The 24,143-nt window shown below is 39.8% G+C and overlaps 1 protein-coding gene across 3 annotated transcripts; it reads right to left on the bottom strand.

The window, feature by feature from the left end:
* Window positions 1–446: 446 nt before the first annotated feature.
* LOC123505499 (COP9 signalosome complex subunit 1-like) lies at window positions 447–23,581 on the bottom strand. Of its 3 annotated transcripts, none has more exons than XM_045256838.1 (12): window positions 23,459–23,581; window positions 19,956–20,045; window positions 19,632–19,813; window positions 18,720–18,876; window positions 16,899–17,060; window positions 16,450–16,533; window positions 16,227–16,316; window positions 15,533–15,681; window positions 13,560–13,665; window positions 11,696–11,784; window positions 7,802–7,931; window positions 447–6,016 (listed from the first exon to the last, which is right to left on the bottom strand). In XM_045256838.1, exons 1-12 carry the CDS (start codon window positions 23,489–23,491, stop codon window positions 5,786–5,788), a joined length of 1,503 nt encoding a protein of 500 aa, XP_045112773.1. In that variant the 5' UTR covers window positions 23,492–23,581; the 3' UTR covers window positions 447–5,785. The 3 variants fall into 3 exon arrangements, with proteins under 3 accessions (XP_045112773.1, XP_045112774.1, XP_045112775.1); XM_045256839.1 differs by lacking the exon at window positions 23,459–23,581 and adding an exon at window positions 23,216–23,376; XM_045256840.1 differs by lacking the exon at window positions 23,459–23,581 and adding an exon at window positions 23,229–23,370.
* Window positions 23,582–24,143: the final 562 nt, after the last annotated feature.

Genomic DNA, 24,143 nt, shown 5'->3' with positions numbered 1-24,143 from the left:
CTCACTTCACCTCCTGTCTCCTGTGTGAACTTTACTACAGTAACTCACAATGCATGCTGTTGCCCTGCCTCCCCTTTCAGCGAACACTGGGTACCTTCCCCATACCAGGCCAGTGGTGTATTTGAGGTGCTAAATTAGTGGTCTTCCCTTCTGAAAATAGGAATATAAACCTTTCCTTCTGATGTAGTCTCCCTCGGACTCCAGGGTAACCACAGCTCCATGCAAGGCGGCTGGCTGTTCATGGCACCACGGCATGGATGGCAGGTTTCCCGTACACCTTTGTTGGGAATGTTACGCGACTTACATCTCGTCACCTTTGATCTCACTGCTTCTGGTAAGCTCAACAACATATCTTTTTGTTACATGTGTCCTAATTAATGACAAAAATGATGATAATAATCTGTATCTATTTGTGTGGCAGTTGCCCTAGGTTAAGAGAAACTCACTTGGATGTGTTATTTTACTATTCTCAATAGAAAATCACCATTACTCCCAGCCACTCCAAACATCATCAGAATCCACAGCAAGGTCTGCTCAATCCTTACTATGAAAAGAAGCACTTTATTTGCTGACAACTGGTGAGCACATTAATCTGCTCAAGGTTAAAAGTGAAGAGTGAACTCCTAGGGTAATTTACAATCACACGGAGAGGAGGTACTGATCTTCTCAACATACAGTGGTGGCAAGCCTCAAGCAGTGCTGGTTCTGGAGCCTCAAGATTATACTGTGTATTTCTCCCTTTAAATTTTCAACTCCAGATATGAAGTGAATTTAAAGATATATTCCAACCTGACTACAGTGAACAACAATTCATTGTTTGAAGTAGTATATGAGATTACAATGTTATGCTAAATATGGTTGCCACTTGCATACAGTATAGTTGTGATAATATTTTAGGAGCAATGCACACAGCAGTTTTGCTTCATATAACTTTTCATCATCCAGTGAATTATCATATATGCTGCAAATATTAACCTTGTCAAATATGTTAGTCTATTCAATTTACACAACTGCTGCACATTATAATACAATAACAATCAACAAAAACTGACAACCCTGTATCTCCTGCATACCTCCGGTTATTTCAACGATCAAATTGCTAACTTAAAAGTAGTTATGTAGACTAGTGGCTTGGTCTGTGCACAAGAGAAAAAATATAATAAATAGAAAGATTACAGCTGGGGAAAATGTTCTAGCTGAATTCAAGGGTATCCACAATATAGCAGCAATGCGACAGCAGCACTTGTGACCCACACATCTTGTCACTGACACAAAGCCGACCCGACAACTCTTCTCTACTGCCACCAACAAATTTCAAACATGATCACAAAACACAACACACAAAAATTGATAAAAATATGTATAAAATGCCTACCTCAGTGATTTGCAAGAGTATTTTCTACTGACACCAAACTCACTTCAAAATGTACTCGGGAAACAATATCTGCATAATTACTGATTTTGAGAACTTTTGATCAGTCCGGAAGGTGCAATGTAGTTATGTGAGCACTTGGATTTTCATTTATGCAGTTTGAGTTGCTGGCACACCAACAGGAAAAGAGTGCACATGTGAAGTCTTAGGTTATGAATGGTATTCCTCAAGGAAAAGACTATACATCCTAGTAACTGGCCACAACAAGCTACTCAGTTCTTCGATGCAGGACAGGAATCCACTGAGGCTGTGTTCTTCATGGGTAAAATTATAATGGAACTAACCTTCAGAAAACTCCCTCCATCAACCACTTGAGTGATGTTCTCCAGCGCCTCATTTGTTATGAAGAATGAACAAATGTTTCTGAAACCTTGGCAATCTTTACATCTTGATTGAAGGCTTTGCTCCAAGATTACTTGAAAAAGACACCTTACAGTGTTTAGAGACAAGGTAGACGTGACATCCTTGGGAAGCAAAAGCTAGTTGGCAGAACCATGTTCCAAGCTGAGGAAGAACACCACCACCTTGTAGCAAACACTGGTGTCTAAAGGCAAGGCATGATTTCATGGTCAAGAATTCTTCTCTACACCAACAAAGCTGTTGCTCAAATTAATGAAAAGAGAAGTTATAAGATATATTGGTTCCAGATGAAGTAATGTATGGAACAGACTTGACTGGAAACTTATTCAAAACCAAATGAAAAATTACTTAATGGAAGAAAAAGACAATCTTCTCACAAGTCCTTTAGCAACACCTCATCACCACCATCAGGAAGCTCAAACAGGGAACAGGACAGAGGCAGTGGTGTAGCTTTTGAGTGGCATAAAGAATAAATCAAACAACCAGTGATCCAGCAAAAATAAAACTTGTCACCAGGAATAAACAACATGGAGGAATATATGTCAAGCAAATCTGAGGCAGTAAAACAACTCCTCCACATCATGACCACAAAAAGGCAAATAAGAATGCAGCAGGAGACAAGCCACTGAAGAGATAATGGTGAAAGGTGAGGCCAAGGAGTCCTGCCAAAATCACATTGGGTTGCAAGTGGCAGAGGAAGTAAAGTTTGAAGCAAGTCACTAATAGAATTAATGAGAGAAACTGACATTAAGTACAGAACTATTAACAAGGAAATAGTATAACAGAGAGAGAGAGAGAGAGAGAGAGAGAGAGAGAGAGAGAGAGAGAGAGAGAGAGAGAGAGAGAGAGAGAGAGAGAGAGAGAGAGAGAGAGAGAGAGAGAGAGAGAGAGAGAGAGAGAGAGAGAGAGAGAGAGAAATTGGAATGTGTATCATCAGAACTAACCACAAGGAACTGCAGAACAGCTGCAAGTCATATAATAATTATGAAAAACCTTTGGGAGTTTGCTAAAAAAAAAAATAATAAATATATAAAAAATAAATAAATAAGTGAGACCAGCAACACACATGTGAGCATTGGGAATGAAGCCAACACACACTAAAGATGCAGAAATGGAAGCACAAAACCTAAACTAATGAATGTCAAACATACTGCCCTACAAATCTGATATAAACACAATCCCACAGTCCTCATCTCTCTCTAAAGCACAATACTGCAGTAGCAATGACTCCTGAAGCTCAGCTCCTAAAGATTTCACAGGGCTACAGTTAGTGGGATCTTCAAATTACCAAATTTCTTTATGCCAAATAGCCATCGCTGGAAAGAGAGATGCATCAGATAAAAGAATGTGAACACAAGCCAGGTAAATTCCTCAGTCATCATACTTTATGAAAATTATTTTCCACAGATTGACTACTTGGGAAATCCATATCCAAGGAATAATGTTCAGCAATAAACACTTCAATAACACAGGACCCTTGACATCAGAACCCTGAAGTGACTTGGCCTTGTGATGTGTTTGTGTAAGCTGCATCAATAAGTTCTCTCTACCCACCACACATACTCTGACTTCCCTGCCTTCTTCTCTACAGGAATAGTGAAAGAAGGTTGGACAACAAAGAATAAGTGGCAGATTAATTCAAATTATGCCAGAGAACCCTAAATGAGTCCCCAACTTTCATTCCCAACAAGATAAAGCCTTCATTACTCATCCCACTGTCAAACTCCATTACGAGTAGATTCCCAAAGAGAGCATTTCATAACCTCCTTGTGCACTCCATCAAGATTAATTAACACCAACTCACTGCCTCAGCCATGGATCAAAGATAAACAGAGAAGTAAATGAAGTTTCTCAAACATGTCCCTTCCTTCCTAACAGGGTGACAAGGAAAGATAATGTACACATGCTGGAAAGAAGAAACTATTGCCCAGTTTCCCATCAATCCTTGCCTGCCAGATTAAATGACAAGGTGCTGACAACTGTGCTAAAACACCAGCTTCAACTCATTTATGTCATTTTTCATCTCTAATTCATTCTATGGAAATTCTTTAGCAAGATGATAATGCCTAGAGCAAGGCAGGTCATGACTTCATCCTCTCTAACAAATCCTGGCAAAGGGAAATCCCTGTGAAGTTACAAAACAACAATGAGATGCTTTGGGGTTTGGGGAAGAGTAAACTTCAATGGCAGTTCATAAATAAGATTTGCAGATTTGTCCACATTTTTTAGGTGAGTGTGACCATTTGGGTACAATCACAGTCTGGGCTGCACTGCTACATCATGCCATCGCTGGTAGATTGGACAGCAGGACAAGCTGATGTCTATTAGTGTCATGCATGACCTGTCCTTTGTTGCTTTCAAGTTTTCATTGATCTGCAGGCTGGTTTTGCAAATGTATTGTATCTATAAAATCTTTGGTACTTTCCATAAACTTTAAATACTTTTCTTCAATATCAAAATTTCAATGTTAATATAATAATAACTATTGATAATGGAACTCAATATTTATCTTCTCCCATTGGTATACTGTTTAATCTAAGCACCTGTACACTCATTTCACAAAACTTCAATGGAATGAGAATTTCCTGCAAATCACATGTTTACAAATTTGAGTGAAGTACTATTCCGACTGGCACTGGGACGTGGCAACCCACCACCCACTGCTCTGTCGTGCAACTAGTCTCTGTTATTCACTTTACTGTCACTCCCAAGGTGAGAGAAGTGGCCATAAAGAGAACTACCAAGGCTAGTGTTACCTGTGGCTTGTTAAAGGTGACCAAAATGGACAAGGGCAGAAGAGAGTTGTGAACCCTTCCCCAGTAATCTCCAACTTCTTACAAACCAACAAACAATCAGAAATAAAATTGCACTGGGGTGTTTTAATGTACATATGTATGTATGTAAGTCAACAGTGAAAGGAGGCTTAACTGCACAGTGAGGAAATGTTTGGTTAAGTGTAAAGTGGTAAATCATAAGTGGCTGAAGAGAAAATATAATTGTCAGTGTGAGGAAAAACTATGGATAAGCAACACAGAGTTTAATGTTGATTATAAGATATAAGCAATGAGGAACAAACAATAGCATTGAGATATGGTCATACTGAAAGGATAGAGAAAAGAACTTGTAAGTGTTTGTAAATGAAAGTGAATATACTAATAGAAACAAAGACCACTAGGAGGGTAAAGAAATCAAATAAAGGTTGAAAGAAAATAAAGGTTATCTATGAAAGGCGAGCAAGTAGAGGCCACAAGTTTGAGCATGCAAGAAGGGAGCACTTGGACAGACACACAGAGGCTCTTCTGCTGTGGCCAACCTCATCAGAGAAATAAGACAGTCAGTTAACAACTGCTCCTGTCAATGATTCTGCAGATGGAAGAGTAAAGCATTTCTTCAGCCAATCACAAATTTACCTTTTTTACACTTACTAAGAACATCCTCCATGTTGTTCAGCTTGGTCTAACAGAAAACCATCCAGGTTCATTTCATACACAATTTGAACTCCCTCATGCCTCTTTTCATTCAAGTTACATCCCAGCATCATCAAACACCCCAACTGAAATACTCTTCTGCTTGTTCCTGGGTTTGGGAGAAAAGAAAAAATCATTGCTATACATGGTATGATAAACACCAAGTAAATAGAGATACATAGTTCACAGACCTCCTGAGGTTCACTTGCTGGTGTTCATCAGCAATCACCAGCAGCGTGGAAGTAAGCTATGCACACTTTGATGTGATCTACTGTCGTGATCGATATCATGGCAAGAGTGTCATAGAACCCCTGCATAGTGTTCACAAGTGAAAGCTCTCCTGTACACATATGCTTTGTCAAATTACACAGGAAGTAAATGACAAGCAGCAATGTATCTGTATAACTCAAGTGAGCAATATTAACTGTTTAAGTCTTGTCTGGTGGCAAGTCTGCCTGTGGACCAACAGAGCCAGAACTCTGCACAGGTCTAGTCTCAACACAGCCTGGGCACTGGTCACTTGCAACTAGTTTCTTGGAGTGGCAGCAGAACTGTTACTAGCTGCCATGGTGACATCCCCACCACCTTGCCCTCCCCCCCCACCCCCTTCCCTGGGAGGACTCTTGACATGGATTTGGTTCTTTATGAGTGCTGAGCGGAGTATGAGACCCTTCACCCTCATGATGTGTTCCCGGCCCATCTCCAACGACCGCTCAAAGGTCATGCTTCTCTCCTCCACAGCCTTGGCATACAGGATCTGCAGGAAAGCTGTCAATTAGACGGACAAAGCACAACCTGCACCTACTCATCAAACACACTACAATCCACATTATAATATGAATACACTTCAAGGCACCTTTTGTAAGACAGAATATACAGTATATTTACTTACATTCCCTACGGAAAAGGAAAGCCCAAAAAAGGGCACCACATTCACTAAACCAGGGGTTCTCAATATTTTTCTCATTAAGAGCCCCCTGAGTTATAAGACCATCTATCTGAACCCCCAGTAATCTGATATCGAACATAATGTTAATTTAATGACTAACACTAATTCAACATGCAATGGTACTGCAAAGGATAATATTAGATCAGCCATCTAAGTATCCATGGAAATCTTGTGAACCCCAAGGGCTTCACAAAGCCCAGATTCAAAACCCCTGCACTATACATATACACAGATCTCTCCACACTGAGCTCTACACCACAACTGGTTTATACCTACTGGACTACAATATACCACCAATCTTTGCCACACCTGACCTCATCATCTGATTGGACCAAATGTTGGAGAGAGAGAGAGAGAGAGAGAGAGAGAGAGAGAGAGAGAGAGAGAGAGAGAGAGAGAGAGAGAGAGAGAGAGAGAGAGAGAGAGAGAGAGAGAGAGAGAGAGAGAGAGAGAGAGAGAGAGAGAGAGAGAGAGAGAGAGAGAGAGAGAGAGAGAATTCAGGAGTGGGAACAGTACTCCCACACTGTCTCCCACCTTGGTGTAGAGGTATGGAATAAGGAGATGAATAGGAGAGAGGGAGGACAAGGCAGTGACCATAGGCAGCAGAGAGAACTGTGATACAAGCTATGCCAATGAGACTTTTCATTCTGGGCAGAGGGTGGGACGTGGTGTCGCTCATTGATGTGATCGGCGGGGACAGGATGGTGGGAGGAACAACAGAACCTCAAAGAAACTAAATAGGGTCTGTAGATAGAACCAAGAGAAAATACAGAATCACTCAATGTGATGCCTATGTAGACTTCATCATCTATGCTACTGGTGCATCATGGTGCCAACACAGGTATCACTGCCTTGAATCAGTCAAAAGAGCTGAGATTCATGACAATGACAGTAAGCCAAAATAACAAAAATATTTGCAAAGAACCAGTGTCTAATGGTTGGTTGAGTTGAGATACCTTAAATGTCACAGAACCAAAGCCAGTACTTATTCACACCGGCAGACAACTCCCAACACAGCCACCCACAGCCTGGCTCACCATGAGTAGGTTGACAGGAATTCTTTACCACATATTACATTGTTACAGTCACTTGAAATGCCTAGGCAACCCACAAAATTATGCAAAGTGGGGACATTATGGGGAGATGATTTCCTAACAGCTGCCAGTCACCATCCAAACATCTCTGAATGATGCCCAACATTAGACTTCACCATGACTGAACTAAGCTCAGTGCCAGGTGCCACTTGTACACAGAAACACTGCCACCTCTAAGGAGCAAACCAAAGCTACACCTGCAATCTCCATCACTATTTGAAGAATGAGGATATGGGCAAGGATGGACAGGTCTGCCTACAGGTAGAATATAAAGTGAAGAGAATAAACACAGACAAGATATAGTATAACAGGGAATTTCTTAAGAGACTAACCCACTTCTATATAATTTTTCTTAAATAAAATAACGCCCATACTCATTTTCCTTCACCAATTTCAATATTCAACACACTAGCACATACACAGAGTCCTTCGTCGAACCATTCTTAGCAGATTCAAAATACAAAAACACATTCACTCACACCCAGACTGTATTTCTTACCTTATTATGGGAGTCTATCCGAGCCTGAATTTGTCCATCTAGAATTAAGGCCATTAATTCATCTTCTAGAGCAGATATAGTAGTGTTGAAAGCAGCTGCCATCTTCTCTAAATCAGCACTCATGTATGGGCTGCAAAGAAAGCATGTTTTTCAAAGCAATTCACTACAAATGAATAACTGAATACATTACAAAATCAATCAAGACACTATAAACTTGTACTGCTTTGCTCATCACTAAATTGAATGAATGACATAATTTGAGTTCTTAAATGCATAATACATATTACTCTATGACAATTCTATCTATATATAAGGCTGGCAATCCCACACCAGTAGCACAGACAAGGCCCTAACACTGACTAAGAAGCAGCAGGTGATAAGTGGGGCAGGTGGCAAGTACACATTCTCTATGTATGTTTGAATATCAAGGACAAATCCCTCAAGTGAAAATTATTGTTTCTATCTTACTCCTTAAAGATGGAGACAGACCAGAGTTAATGTCACATAGCTATAGTCACCACCTCAGTGATCCTATTCCATTCAACAATGCTCATTGTATATATAACAATACTTAAAACAAGAAGCAGGTAATTTGACAAGTGGTAGAGTGAAGCCTATTTATCAGAAAACATATCTGAATATATTTGCTCAGTGGAAAATTAAGTCACTTATTTCAACATCTTTCCACCAAAACAAGATCGTAAATCATGCAACAAAGGTTTCATAAGAAATTTCTATAATGAACCAGGCATTGCTGTAATACTAGGCCGGTTATGATTGTGGGACATGTTTACTGTACTTCAAGTAATATCAAAGTTATATTTGGCACTGGTCAGATCTCATCAAAACTATGCTGTGCTGTTCTGGGCACCATATTACAGGAAGGATTAAGGTATATAGGAATCATTACAAAGGAGAATGACTAAAAGGATACAGAGGATGAGGGGTATTTGTTACAAAACAAGACTGAGGTAATCAAATTTATATTCCTTAGAGAGACACAGGTTAAGAGGGCACTTGATAGCAGTCTACATGTTATTGTGGTTATAATAAATGGGATGTAAACCAAATCTCAGAATCAGTAATCATGATAGAACAAGAGATAACAGGTTCAAGCTTCAAATAATTCTGTAATCATGATAGAACAAGAGATAACAGGTTCAAGAAAGAGATAGGAAGGAACTGATGCTCAAATAGTGATGGATGAATAGAATAGAACCAGTAGTGTCGACCGGGGAAAATCGGACCGTCCAACGAACCGGTACAATTCGGACCGCCTCATTCTTATTTACAATAAATTCATATATATATTTCTTTTTGAAGTTTTGAGCATTTCACGATAGAAAGTAACTATTTTCACATTTCTTGTGCAGGTTTGATAAAAAAAAAAAAATCGATACAGGAAAGAAATTACAATTATATGACTGAAAGCACTGAATCGTAGCCAAAAAAAAATGTGCGGCAGTTTGTTTACCAAATCAGCGGTTTCGGCAAACTTTGTTGTGGCGGTCAGACGCGGCTAACTATCCTCTTCCAAATTGATGATTATAGTGTGTTTTACCTCTACTTTAACATGATTTCATCAGCAATGCTTTATTTAGCTTCGTTTTCTCACAATTAACGCTCACTTTTTGGTTTAATTTACCCAGGTAAGGAAAATGCAGCCGGGAGAAATCGAACCGGTAGTTTTTAGTGCGCAATTGTTTATATTTTGAGAATATGCATTAATATTTTGCCCTGTGCCATCTTTGGCTTATAAAGGGATTGCTTAGACTCATTATATACCCAATAATGATTATTAGGATAATTAGGGTAATTTAGGAAATTTTAATGAAGACTATAAGCCTATAAAGGACTTCAAAAGCTAGGAATTGTCCGCTCACACTCTCTACAGGCTAGCGAGCGATAGCGAGCTCAATAATCTATAGAAAAATGAATGTGGAAACCAATGAGCAGTATTTTTATACAAAAAATCAGCTCCCTGTTGCTCGCTAGCCTGCAGAGTGGGAAGGAAAATTAACGTGACCAGTCTTTTGACACCCTGAGCCTATACCCTGTTTTTACTCAGCTGATCCTCTTTCGTCTGCTAGAGTGCCCATTAGTAATATATATGCATATAATCTGCTTATTATATGCTTATGTATCACTTCATAGGGACCTTATAAAAGTACCTTTCACATTCAGAATAAATAATCTTCTTACTGAATACAATAACTTCAAGTGTTACACCAAAACATTGGCTAAAGTAGCCAAGTAAATGAGTAGGCTATGTAGTCTATGAGTAACAGTTTTTTGTTCTACACTGTTTCTTGCCATTGATTTTGTTATTTTGAATGTGAAAGGCTCAATGTTTATGAAATAAAACTTTTTTTTTTTGAGGAATTATTTGATATATATATATATATATATATATATATATATATATATATATATATATATATATATATATATATATATATATATATATATATATATATATATATATATATATATATATATATATATATATATTTTTTATTTTTTTTTTTGCATTTATAAAGGTTGGTTCAAATTACCCCATGGGTGGTTCAATTTACCCTGGTGGAGGGGGGGTTCACATTACCCCATTTTTTTATAACTGTGAACTACACTTATTACTTCAAACCTGAAGAATCTGCTATGAATGATTTTTTTTTTTTTTTTTGTTAGTGATTTAAAGGCAATAACTTGCTTATGTTTTCTTAAATATTTTGTAAGTTTATCTTAATAAATGTGGGAACAGTATCAAAGTTTGTCAAAACTTGGTCCAAATTACCTCGGTCGACACTAATCAGGTTGGTACGTTAGGTTAGGCAAGTAAAAAAAAAAATGTTAAAAATTATGGATGACTAAAAATAGGTAGCTAGGTATGTTTCATATAGGGACTGTCACAAGTAGGCCTGGTGACAACTGCTTTTTGCAGCTTTCATTATACTCTTGTGTTCTTATGTTCAAAACAGTTCCATGAAAAAATAAATAAATAAAAATAAATAAATTAATAAATGACGTTCTTAACTTTCACTACACCTCAATCTAAATACCTGCAAAACTGGTAAAAAACAAGGATGAAATTTCTTCCTTTCTATTAACCCTAAAGAAACTCAGCAACAAACTAGGCAGTATCAAGAACACACACACACACACACACACACACACACACACACACACACACACACACACACACACACACACACACGGTAGCTCAGTGGTTAGAGCGCTGGCTTCACAAGCCAGACAACCGGGGTTCGATTCCCCGGCCAGGTGGAGATATTTGGGTGTGTCTTCTTTACGTGTAGCCCCTGTTCACCTAGCAGTGAGTAGGTACGGGATGTAAATCGAGGAGTTGTGACCTTGTTGTCCCGGTGTGTGGTGTGTGCCTGGTCTCAGTCCTATCCGAAGATCGGAAATAACGAGCTCTGAGCTCGTTCCATAGGGTAACGTCTGGCTGTCTCGTCAGAGACTGCAGCAGATCAAACAGTGAAACACACATACACACGTCCGGTAGCTCAGTGGTTAGAGCGCTGGCTTCACAAGCCAGAGGACCGGGGTTCGATTCCCCGGCCGGGTGGAGATATTTGGGTGTGTCTTCTTTCATGTGTAGCCCCTGTTCACCTAGCAGTGAGTAGGTACGGGATGTAAATCGAGGAGTTGTGACCTTGTTGTCCCAGTGTGTGATGTGTGCCTGGTCTCATGCCTATCCAAAGATTGGAAATAATGAGCTCTGAGCTCGCTCCGTAGGGTAACGTCTGGCTGTCTCATCAGAGACTGCAGCAGATCAAACAAACACACACACACACACAAACATATGCTATGAAACAATCAATTTACGAGAGAGAAACAGTACGAGTGTAGATGCGTTGCGATGGTAACACTCACCTGAAGTACTGAATAAGAGCACGGTTTCTAATGCGAGTGTAGAGTGTGTTGAGGTGTGGTGCCAAGTACATGTCTAGCATCAGAACATCCTGCAAGGGAATTAACCATTAAAATTCATCTCATTAGAGGTAAGATCATAACAGAATAGACAGACAGTGTGAAATGAACATCATAGCTCTATGCAACACAGATCTATGTATAGCAAGGAAGATTTCAGATAAGAAGCTCACGTCTTCAAAATGTAAGTCAGAAGAAATTCCACACCATGAAACTTTCCATGAAATGACAGATGGTAATTAGCCAAATACAGTATCCGCAAAAAGTATAGAGCGCTCCCCATTGAAATTGATGCTAAAAAGCGCTCTGAACTTGTTGCGTTTTCCGCCGCTGTCAGGCATGTGGTTATTATAATTTCACATTTGGCAACTCAGCTGGCTATCTGGCAGCGCACTCAGCTTGTGTTTTCCCGCCTCAGTGCTCATTGAGCTCTTATGGAGGGAGTTTATGTTACATTTTCCTCCTGCCTTCTACCCCATATTTTCATTGTTACGCTTTGTGGCGCTGCAGTTTTAGGAGACATTCATCCTGATGGCTCCTACTAACTTTAGTGGAGAGAAAAAGGCTCGTATTTTGGCCTGGAAGACTGAAAATGTGTCGACGAAAGTAATTTCAAGACATACAGGGCGGGGTGAGAGCACCATCCGATGTCTGGTCGCTACCTCTCGTGGTCTCCCACCCAATGTCGTACCACCTCGAAAACCTGTCCCTGGAAGGCCTAGAAAGACCTCAAAGTGTACTGACAACATCCTACGATGTGAAACACTCAATAATCCAGAGATTACAGCAGGTGAACTCAAAAGAAGCCATCCGACTTTGCTGCAAGGAGTGTCAGAACGAACCATACAACATCGATTGCAGAAAGAGCTTGGCCTACCCACGTACAAGCCTGCCTGCCAAACCACTCCTCACACCATCAATGGTGAAGAAAAGACTTGCATTTGCACGAAAATACAAAGACTGGACTGCTGAACAGTGGAGGAAGGTACTTTTCAGTGACAAAAGTACCTTCAAATGTGTAAGACCACGGCCAAGGAAGATCAGACGTCCCAAGAATTCCAATTGTTGCTCTCCTCAGTACACCTGCAAAACAGTGAACCATCCTGACAGTGTGATGGTGTGGGGTTCATTTAGTGGTACAGCGGGTCGTGCAGGGTTGTTTTTCCTTCCGAAAAACGTGACAATGAGAGCTGACAATTATATCAAAGTGCTAGATGACCATATGTTGCCTTTTTATGAAATTCATGGATGTGATTATTTTTTGTAGGATAATGCACCATGTCACAAGGCAAAAAAAGTGATGAAATGATTGTCTGATCATAATGTTGAGCTTATTGAGTGGCCAGGTAACTCTCTTGACTTAAATCCAATTGAGAATTGTTGGAATTATATGAAAAATCGGCTCTCAACCTGCAACACATCATCTGTACCGCGGCTCTCCCACGATATCTTGAAAATGTGGACCACAGAAATGGAGCTGGATTACTTCAGAAACCTATCTGATTCAATGCTAAAATGGTCATTAAAGCTAAAGAACAGATGACCAAATACTAAAACATTAGTGTTGCTTATTTTCATAACATTCTCATTATGTTTGTGTTTTTTTTCCTTTGAGCGGGAGGGGCGCTCTATACTTTTTGCGGATACTGTACATACACTAAACAGCACATAGAAAAGTACACAGCCAATAAAACAAATCACAGCCCCAAGTCAAACAAGACAAATACACACCATGGTAACAGTGGTGGACCATAACACAAATACAAAGATGGGCAAAATAGTGACAAACAGTAATACATTTCCTTACCTTTAATTCATCTAATAGCTTCAAGCAGGAGGCATACTTCGACTCGTAGAACTTAAAAATTATGTCTCGTAACTGAGGTTCCACTTCCAAGAACAGTTTGAAGGAACTGAAAGGAAACATTTCAAAATAATGTATACATAAAATCACCCCATTTTTCCAGAACTCCTCTAATTCACTTTGCTAAATCATATACAACCACAACTCTACGAATGTGACAACAATCAAAATAAATGATATCAATAACTTTGTAACAAAGTATTATCACAATATTGCAGTGAGCACTTTTACATATGTAGTGTCGACCGGGGAAAATCGAACCTTCCAACGAACCGGTACAATTTGGACCGCTCATTCTTATTTACAATAAATTCATATATAAATTTCTTTTTGAAGTTTTGAGCATTTCACGATAGAAAGTAACTATTTTCACATTTCTTGTGCAGGTTTGATAAAAAAAAAAATTGATACAGGAAAGAAATTACAATTATATGACTGAAAGCACTGAATCGTAGCCAAAAAAAAAAAGTGCGGCAAAGTTTGTTTACCAAATCAGCGGTTTTGGCGAACTTTGTTGTGGTGGTCAGACGCGGCTAACTATCCTCTTCCAAATTGATGATTATAGAGTGTTTTACCTCTACTTTAACATGATTTCATCAGCAATACTTTATTTAGCTTCGTTTTCTCACAATTAACGCTCACTTTTTGGTTCAATTTACCCCAGTAAGGAAAATGCGGCCGAGGGAAATCAAACCGGTAGTTTTAAGTGCGCAATTGTTTATATTTTGAGAATATGCATTAATATTTTGCCCTGTGCCATCTTTGGCTTATAAAGGGGATTGCTTAGACTCATTATATACCCAATAATGATTATTAGGATAATTAGGGTAATTTAGGAAATTTTAATGAAGACTATAAGCCTATAAAGGACTTCAAAAGCTAGGAATTGTCCGCTCACACTCTCTACAGGCTAGCGAGCGATAGCGAGCTCAATAATCTATAGAAAAATGAATGTGGAAACCAATGAGCAGTATTTTTATACAAAAAATCAGCTCCCTGTTGCTCGCTAGCCTGCAGAGTGGGAAGGAAAATTAACGTGACCAGTCTTTTGACACCCTGAGCCTATACCCTGTTTTTACTCAGCTGATCCTCTTTCGTCTGCTAGAGTGCCCATTAGTAATATATATGCATATAATCTGCTTATTATATGCTTATGTATCACTTCATAGGGACCTTATAAAAGTACCTTTCACATTCAGAATAAATAATCTTCTTACTGAATACAATAACTTCAAGTGTTACACCAAAACATTGGCTAAAGTAGCCAAGTAAATGAGTAGGCTATGTAGTCTATGAGTAACAGTTTTTTGTTCTACACTGTTTCTTGCCATTGATTTTGTTATTTTGAATGTGAAAGGCTCAATGTTTATGAAATAAAACTTTTTTTTTTCGAGGAATTATATCCATTTATATATATATATATATATATATATATATATATATATATATATATATATATATATATATATATATATATATATATATTTTGCATTTATAAAGGGTGGTTCAAATTACCCCATGGGTGGTTCAGTTTACCTCGGTGGGGGTTTACATTACCCCATTTTTTTTTATAACTGTGAACCACACTTATTACTTCAAACCTGAAGAATCTGCTATGAATTATTTCATTTTATTTTTTTTTTTTTTTTTTAGTGATTTAAAGGCAATAACTTGCTTATGTTTCCATAAAATTTTTGTAAGTTTATCTTAATAAATGTGGGAACAGTATCAAAGTTTGTCAAAACCTGGTCCAAATTACCCTGGTCGACACTACACTGTCTTCTGCAAATAAAAAGACTGAGTAATAATCTTCTATTTAGAATACACATTTTCTGTTTGTACTGGTGCACTACAGTTAATATCCAAAACCAACATAATATTCTAAGTGAAGAGCAATAAAGAGGCGCATCACTGACCTGCTAGAGATTACAAGTTTCTGTAGCTCCTGGCGTGAGAATGTGGCTAGTGCGCAGAGTCCTCCATACATGGCAACGTTGGAGGTGGACAAAAGGTCTGGGAAATCACAGGCATCAAGTTGCGCCGCAAGAAAACTCTTAGCTGCAGGCTGTGTGAGAAAAGGCAGCATCAGGGACTGACTTAAGCGGCACATGTACAGTGTTAATACTATGAAAGATGAACCAACAGGAGCAAAATCCAGAAGGGCAAGCACATCATGTTGGCTCTGACATGTGGAAAGAATGACCAAGGGTGAATGATGAGGCATGTCAGAGTGAAGCACAATGGAGAGTCCAAATAAACAAAATAAGATGTATACTGTGGCTCTAAGAAAGGTGCTGCAAATCAATGGAACCCACAAAGATGGTTCCAATGAGCCAATCAAGACCTAATGAACTAAAGGACTTGAAAATGTGTTCTGAGCAAGGTACTATTGTAAACAGAAAGCCTTCCTAAAGATGCATAAACCCAGGCATGTTTATAATTTGCTGGCTGGAGAGAGAGAGAGAGAGAGAGAGAGAGAGAGAGAGAGAGAGAGAGAGAGAGAGAGAGAGAGAGAGAGAGAGAGAGAGAGAGAGAGAGAGAGACTAATCTTTTCCAAAATGCTTAAAAATCTCAATGCACAAATGATGAGTAAAGTAACTAATATCTTACCTTATACTTTCTTGTTGCTAGTTGTGCTAATCCTGAGGCACAGGTTAACTTGGTCTGGATTATGGCTGACTGGTCTTTGTTATTGCTCGGCTGTCAGAATAAAAACCCACAATTAACTTAGGTGTTCAATACAGCCTGCCTTCTCTGCTACACAATTGATACACACCACTGCAATATACATGTACAGATCAGACTTCAGATGACAAAAGTAGTTTCCTCTCACCCTGGTTTCTGCTACTTCAGGGGTTGCTTGCGCCTTGCTTACGTAACTCAGGACGTGGGACCAGTTGTTTAGGTAGATTGAGACCTGCAGCAAGAAACCATTGTGACAAATCTCATAACAAATAACTGTGTAACTTTCTAAAAATGACTGTGAAGATCCTCTGTCTACACATCAGGCAGGCAATCCCACACAAACCACCAAACACTCATACACAAATTATTAATACTCTTTTCTCTGTTAGCTCTCGGTAAAGGGGAACAATCTTGTGGAATACTGTGCTACACCCCAAGAGCTTCAGTATCACATAGCTGGCCACATACAGTACATCTACAGCAGGGCCAGCAACAAACACCAAGCTAATTCCATGATATTACTAACACTTCTATTGTGCTTGCATGATGATGGGATATAGTAAAGGTTCAGGATATTCCCCTGCTGAGGAATCTTACCTTTATAACATTAAGACACATATTGATAATATGTTTAAAGGAGGTGCAATAATCTCTGGCACGAGAGTAACACTTGAGAGCATTTGAGAGGTCCCCACAGTCCAAGTAGTGATCACCAAGGTCATCGTGGCCTCGCCGAATGGATTCCTTGATACTGTTCACCTAGAGAAAACAGGAAAACAGATTATATAAAGTATGCAATACAAACAACAGTTTACTTACTAATATTACCACTCAGCACATATCAATCAATGTTATATAATCTGCAATAACTTGAACAGATATACATTTTGACATTGAGAATGAACTTGCTTTTCTTTATGTTTTCACCTCCTATGCACACGTTATTCAAGCAGTTATAAGTAGCAACTCTTTTAATACAATAACGATTATGACTTCTGTGACAGGACTAAGCTATGCCTGATGAGACCATAATAAAAATTCACAACACAGCACTATCCTCATGGGTTTATCTCTTGACAAGGAAGGAAAACATACAACACGTGTGACATTGTTAAGCTGGTGATGACAGACTCAACCTCAGCCATAAAGAGCTGCATATAAACTGAAAACCTGACCAAACCAGCATCCGATAACCCATTCAGACCGAAGCAAGGAAGGCATCTGCTTTTTAATCCCTGAAGGCCAGGTGGCATCTATAGTTGATGCAACATAGAGGCAGGGTGGCATCTATAGTTGGCCTACATTTTGCAGGCTAAATCTACAATGAGAATTATTTGGCCTTCAAACATCCTTCCCCCACAATGATGTCTCTTTCTGTGCCTCAGTGTCCTGTGAACCACAGTAATGATTACAGGGGAAAATTATCATTCCTTCTCCTGTTAATCCTCAATAAGTGGCCAGTGACTTCCACTCCACACAAGGGCAAGTCTGCTACAAAACAGTCTCTTACTGAAAATACTGTAGGGAGAGAGTTAGAACTTACTCTATCCAATCTTGAAAGTGGTTTCATCCAAGACACAATAGAACACAAGTAGACAGTGTTTCATTCAGGTACTTCCTACCAGCCATGACAATTATTTTGTTCTTGAGTTGTAAGTGACAGACAACAATACTATGTGTCTGCAGAGTTATGGGTTTAGGCATTCATGCAAGTGAGTGACTCAGATATACTGAGGAAAGCAGATAAAGAAGGCTTAGGCCATCCCAGCTAATCTGAACACAGGCTGAGAAATGGCAAAGAACACAGGCTGAGAAATGGCAAAAAGTTAATATATTTCATCACTTCACAATCACACCACATCACCTAGAGAGGTCTGGTTTGCAGCAGACTGAAGAGGAAGGACTGATAAGTGTGATGCTACTATGTTTTCATTAATCAGTCAGTGTAAAACTGAAACATTGGTGGTGTACAATTACCTATTTTTGCAGAATTCTCAAAATCATTCCAGCTGGGAGGGATGTCTGCGAGAAATATCCCCATCCTTTAGGAATTAAATCCACATAAAATTGCCCACATGAATTTTTTGTCTGGCAAACATTCAACATCATCATCATTGTTTTCCATGCATCCATGTTCACGTCACAACCCAGCAAGTGTTTCAGCTTCACAGGCGATGGTGTCAGGATTTGTGTCAGGCTTGAGTATGTGATGCAAAGTGGTCATGCTGAAAGTTATGCATACCTCTCTCTCTCTCTCTCTCTCTCTCTCTCTCTCTCTCTCCAACAGAAATTCTATACATGAAATGAACCTTTAAAAATAAAAATAAACAGTAGACTCTTTCATTAACTTACACATAAAAATCACTTAATAATAATCAGCACACTTTTCTTTGAGCCACATCAAGAAATAGCTTTTACCTTAGAATTTTTTAGATCAGTGTCAAGCTTTTCCAATTTTAGTGCGGCTTTTTTGGCACGAGACTCCACCCACTGCATGTCCAAGGCGGGGAAGTTGGCCGCCACACCACCTCCCCCAGCAATGTCTGGCAGGCTGGGGTTGCCAGCAATGGCCCCACTGGAACATAGACAAGAGAGACTCATTACTTTTGCTTCTGGTTGTCACACCTAATGATTGGCAAGACAGGAAGGACAAACACTAAGTGAAGTATTCAGTGTTATGCTCAAAGTTTATATCAGACAATGAGTGAAACCTCAGTCAAGCAAAAAATTGGATATAGTTTCAGAATTCTTTACCCAGAATGCTTGGGATGGAAGGTGCTCTGCATTTTTAGATTTATTTAAATTGTGATATATGCACACACACACACACACACACACACACACACACACACACTTTCATTTAGGAGGTAATTCCAGAACTTGCCATAAAAAATGGTTCTTAACTTCTTTAGTACCATGATGTGTTTTCAAATTCATTCTGATTATTAATTGGCGATTTTACACAGCTTCAGAAACTTACGTGCAGATTAAAGTGGTGAAGATTTTGTGCATTAATCTTCTGACCCACATAAACCCTTCCTAATGTAAATAAAATTGTCTAATCATACCTAAAACTTGTCGTAAAAAAATCCCAGTATTGAAGAGGTTAAGCCAAAAGTGCATCACTGAGCTTTCTCATATCATACAGTCATTCATATTCCATTTTAAGAAAACCATATTGAATCAGAGACAGTAACAGCAATCAAAATCTTTTAGATGTTAAAGTACAGGATTCTAATATTTCACAGAGTCCTTACACAGCAACAAACTCAGTGAAAACTGTGAAAATAATTATTTAGGTCAATACATTCAAAAGTTACAAGACAATACCTGACTGCTTCCTGCAGCTTTCTGTGCAGCTGTGTGTAAAGGTTGACATTGTAGGTTGTCTGCACATAGAAGATGGCCATGCGCAGCGCCTCGACTCGTAGCTGTGGACACCGATCGGCGATGAAGATGAGTCGCTGGAGCTTGGCAAGACCCGTGTAACAGTTGGCATAGGTCTCCAAGTCCTGCCAAGGAGAACATTTGCTACAACACATTCAGGAAGGAAAGGAGATAAGCAGCACACAGGAAATCAATGCATGTTACTGAACTCTATATGATAAAGTAGCAAACAATGTCAGCATCACGAGTCACAGAGGCAGCACCCACCAGTGATGTGCTCTCCACTATCACCGGCTCCTCCTCTGTGTTGTCATTCTCCTCCACAGCCATGTCAATGACCATCGGCTCCACATTGTTCTGAAACACAGGATAAACACTTTCAGGCTCATGCTACACAAACACCATTCCAGGTGAACATCAAAGATCAATGGCATTCATCTTCATTCACTCTGCTGTTGATGAATGACCAAACGCAAAAAGCACAGAAGCTCCATCCACCAATGCCTGCATTATGTTTCCACTGTGAAACACGACATGTGATCTCTTTCCTGCCCTGACACACCCTGTACCATTGTTAGGCTATCTAGAATTACAACAGCATATGTAGAATTATGCATCATAACACAGCTATTCAATGCACTACTTTTATAATCAATGAACACCATACTTCATTAACTAGAGGCACCCATGCTTGGCTCATCATCCTTTGCCTCTCCATTAACTCAGTGACTGGCACCTCTTTATCATGGTCCTTCCTGACTTTGATGTGATTATCAAATTTGAACAATGAACTACTAACTGACAGCAAACTTGTACACCATGAATACTTGTGGATGTCTGCAGCCTTACAACACTGAGATTTAGAGCCACAGAGTGCACAGCTTCACTTCATGAGTCACAATGGTAATTACTGGCTAGCAGTGAGGCAGTGTTGGTCGTGGTGGGTTCACTAGGGAAGGACAGGAAAGGCATCTTCACCATTTAGGCAGGAATACAAGTACTAGTGAGTTACAATTAATGAAGGAGTTACAGTTTCAAATGTTTGCAAATAAAACTCATAAATTGTGAAAACATATAATAAACATAGTGAATAAATAAATGTCAACGTGTATCCACAATTGAGGAAAAATAAACTAGATTTTTCAATTTAATTGAGCCTAAAACTGAATGACCCACTTTACAAATCATTAAAAAACATAATGGTGCATCAGATATTCCTTAACTGGCTGAAATTGTAAATTGTCCACAGAAAGGATAACAATGACAGGAAGAGACATGTTAAGATTAATTCTTCTGATGTAGAAGACAAACTGCAGGTGTGTTGCCCAAAGGCAAAAACAAGGAAGGTAGCAACTGCCAGATACAGCAAGGAATGGCCACACATTAGCACCTCAACAAGCCACTCAGCAATGCAACTTTACCAACAAAACCACAACCTACTGCTACACAAGGATTCCACACAACCCTTCAGGCCTGCCTTGCCACACTGATGGCCAATGTGAAGAAGAAGCATCAACTGTGTAACTTATCAGATCCTCAGTACTGTCCCTTTCCACCAAGGCCTTATGTAATTCACTGTTTGATCTGCTGTAGTCTCTGACGAGACAGCCAGACGTTACCCTACGGAACGAGCTCAGAGCTCATTATTTCCAATCTTCGGATAGGCCTGAGACCAGGCACACACCACACACCAGGACAACAAGGTCACAACTCCTCGATTTACATCCCGTACCTACTCACTGTTAGGTGAACAGGGACTACAGGTGAAAGGAGACACACCCAAATATCTCCACCCGGCCGGGAATCAAACCCCAGTCCTCTGGCTTGTGAAGCCAGAGGAAGTGTGTGTGTGTGTGTGTGTGTGTGTGTGTGTGTGTGTGTGTGTGTGTGTGTGTGTGTGTGTGTGTGTGTGTGTGTGTGTGTGGAGTTACTGGCCTAGTATAAAGATGAGTAAACTTAAGCACACATTACTTTCCTTTCTTTATTCCTGATTCATTCTGGCATCTTTATACATATACACTGTTCAGTACAGCCAAGAAATATGAAATTACTCTCCTAACACAAACAACTAAAGTGCAGTCATGAGAAACATCCATGAGTAAGGCAGGAGATCTGAACCCTGACTGACGTTCGCAAAATTCCTGTGCATGTGTACCATCCCTCAAGGGCCTCCTCAGTCAACTACTTTCCCATGTGCTTTTATGTGTTAAGCTGATCATATTGGAAGTTGTCACAAATTGCTGAAATGACAGGAAGAGTTTTAAGGCTCACCAGCTAAGGATGCATCAGTCTCAGCTTACATATTATGATGTCTTGGTGGGAGGAGTGTCTGTTACTGGATTATAACATTTAAACAAAGGGTGTCCATCTTGAGGTTATAACATATTGACAAATTATGGATATTCATTACAAGGTTACAACACTTACATTAGGTGTGTCCAGTATGAGATGCACTAGATTCGGTGCATCTATTACAATTTATAACACTGAGACGGATTAATTACAATGAGTTAAGGTATGAAAATCTGTACTCTATAAAATGGCCAATACTGAAGCATGTTAGTTATCTAAATCAGCACAGAAAGACACACACGCCAAGTAGTGCAAGTCTCAAGAACTACAGGGAAGGCAAAGCTGTCCCTGGAGTGAGCATGTTTTTAATTCTAGCTTGCCTTGAAAATTCAGTCACTTCTCAAAAAAAAATCCGCCAGGCTACAAAGTGTGTTAGCGAGGTGACCTTGGGGCAAAACAAGACATTTCTGACAGTTTTTAATGTGACTGCTTTCATACTAAAATTACAAGAAATCAATGATGTTTTTATGTGGTTATTCTCAATACATGCTAAAACACAAGAATGTGTCCAAGTTTTCAATGTAGTCATTCTCCATAAGTCAAAATACAGAGGGAAATACACTCAGCGACGAACCCCACAATGGCTGAAAGTAAGCTACCACGTTAACGATAAAACACAAACCCTAACAAAACCTTGAGGACATGTGACAAAAGACTTAAGAGACACATTACTGAGACAAAGACTTTCCCAGCAGCCAAACACCCAAAACACTCACTCAACCATCACCAACACACCAGCTTGACCTCACCCACCCCCCCAAACCCCACAACCTGTCACAGCATTCTGGTCACAGCAAGGTAGCAGTGACCCAGCCTAACCAACCCTTATGACAGTCAGTTTCCTGTGACACATCAACCAACAAATCTCTTCCTTCCACTTGTGCTTAGGGAATGGTGTGGAAACAAGCACTTGTGAGCACCTCGAGAGAAACTGTTAGTGTCCACAAGATGAAGCTCACAAGCGAGGTGGTTTTCATCAGATTTAAGTGTCCATTTGTATTTCATCGAGTTTCGACATTGCATCATTAGCTAAGACTTGCAGTGATCACCGTAACCTGCAACGTGAGGATAACACGCACACACACACACACACACACAGAGACACACACGAGCCGACACAAACACACAAGAGGTTCAACACATACATACACACACACACACACGTCCCCAGGTACCTGCAAGGCATACATGGCGGGGGCTGCAGGGGCACACTAATGCCGGGGGGGAGAGATCACAGAGCCACAGAGAGCCAGAGGAGAGGCAGTGAAGCTAAGGGCACGGGGGCCAGGCTGACCACCACCACCACAGCCACTGCCACCACCACTCCGCCACGCCCGCCGCCCCCGCCCACACCGCTTCCCCGTCCCGCCCACACCACGCCCACCACGCTCAAGGGGATCCCCAAGCGCCACACTGACCTGCATGAGGCCTCCTTGTACCTGCAGCGGCATTATGGCACCAGGTCACCCTCGGCTGCGCCACAACACTCATTATGGCGCCAACCCGCCTACTGCGTCCCCCCTGTTTTTTTTAAAGAGTTGTTATAAGGATTATTTTGAGTGAATTTATAGGGTTTGTTGATTTTTATGGGGAGTAATTTAGGTTTTAGTGTGGTGAAGAACGGTCATTTCATCATGTCAGGGATCATGAGGGCAAAAAGTGATTCTTGTCATTGTTGTTTGATTTTGTTATATTGCCACTAAATACAGTTAAAAATGTAGATTTTGAATAAAGTTACATAGATACCATTGCTTATTTTTTAGATGAAGGTGATCTTTTACATTACTGGCGTTTAACCACCGTTCCAAAAATTTATCAGAATAACCTTTTTGCCCGCGATAAATGTGATTTTGCTTCCTGCGGGAAGTTTTAACAACATCCTAACTTGTGGTCGATAACATGTCTATATTCAACATAATAAATCAGCAGCCATCATTTCCTGGAGAAAATCCAAAATTCACTTTTAAAATAGTAACTCATATTACCGTTGTCTCTTTACACGAATATCTAGGAAGAAATGACTTCATTTAGGAAATGGAAGAAAAAAATCTATATTTACCGTGTCTGAAGTGATAGATTTTGTGTTTCTGCTTCAGTTCATGT

Source organism: Portunus trituberculatus, chromosome 18 (genome assembly GCF_017591435.1).
Source record: "Portunus trituberculatus isolate SZX2019 chromosome 18, ASM1759143v1, whole genome shotgun sequence".
Classification (NCBI taxonomy): Eukaryota; Metazoa; Arthropoda; class Malacostraca; order Decapoda; family Portunidae; genus Portunus; species Portunus trituberculatus.
Note: the sequence above shows the minus strand (reverse complement) of the source record. Positions and strands in the feature narration are given on the sequence as shown.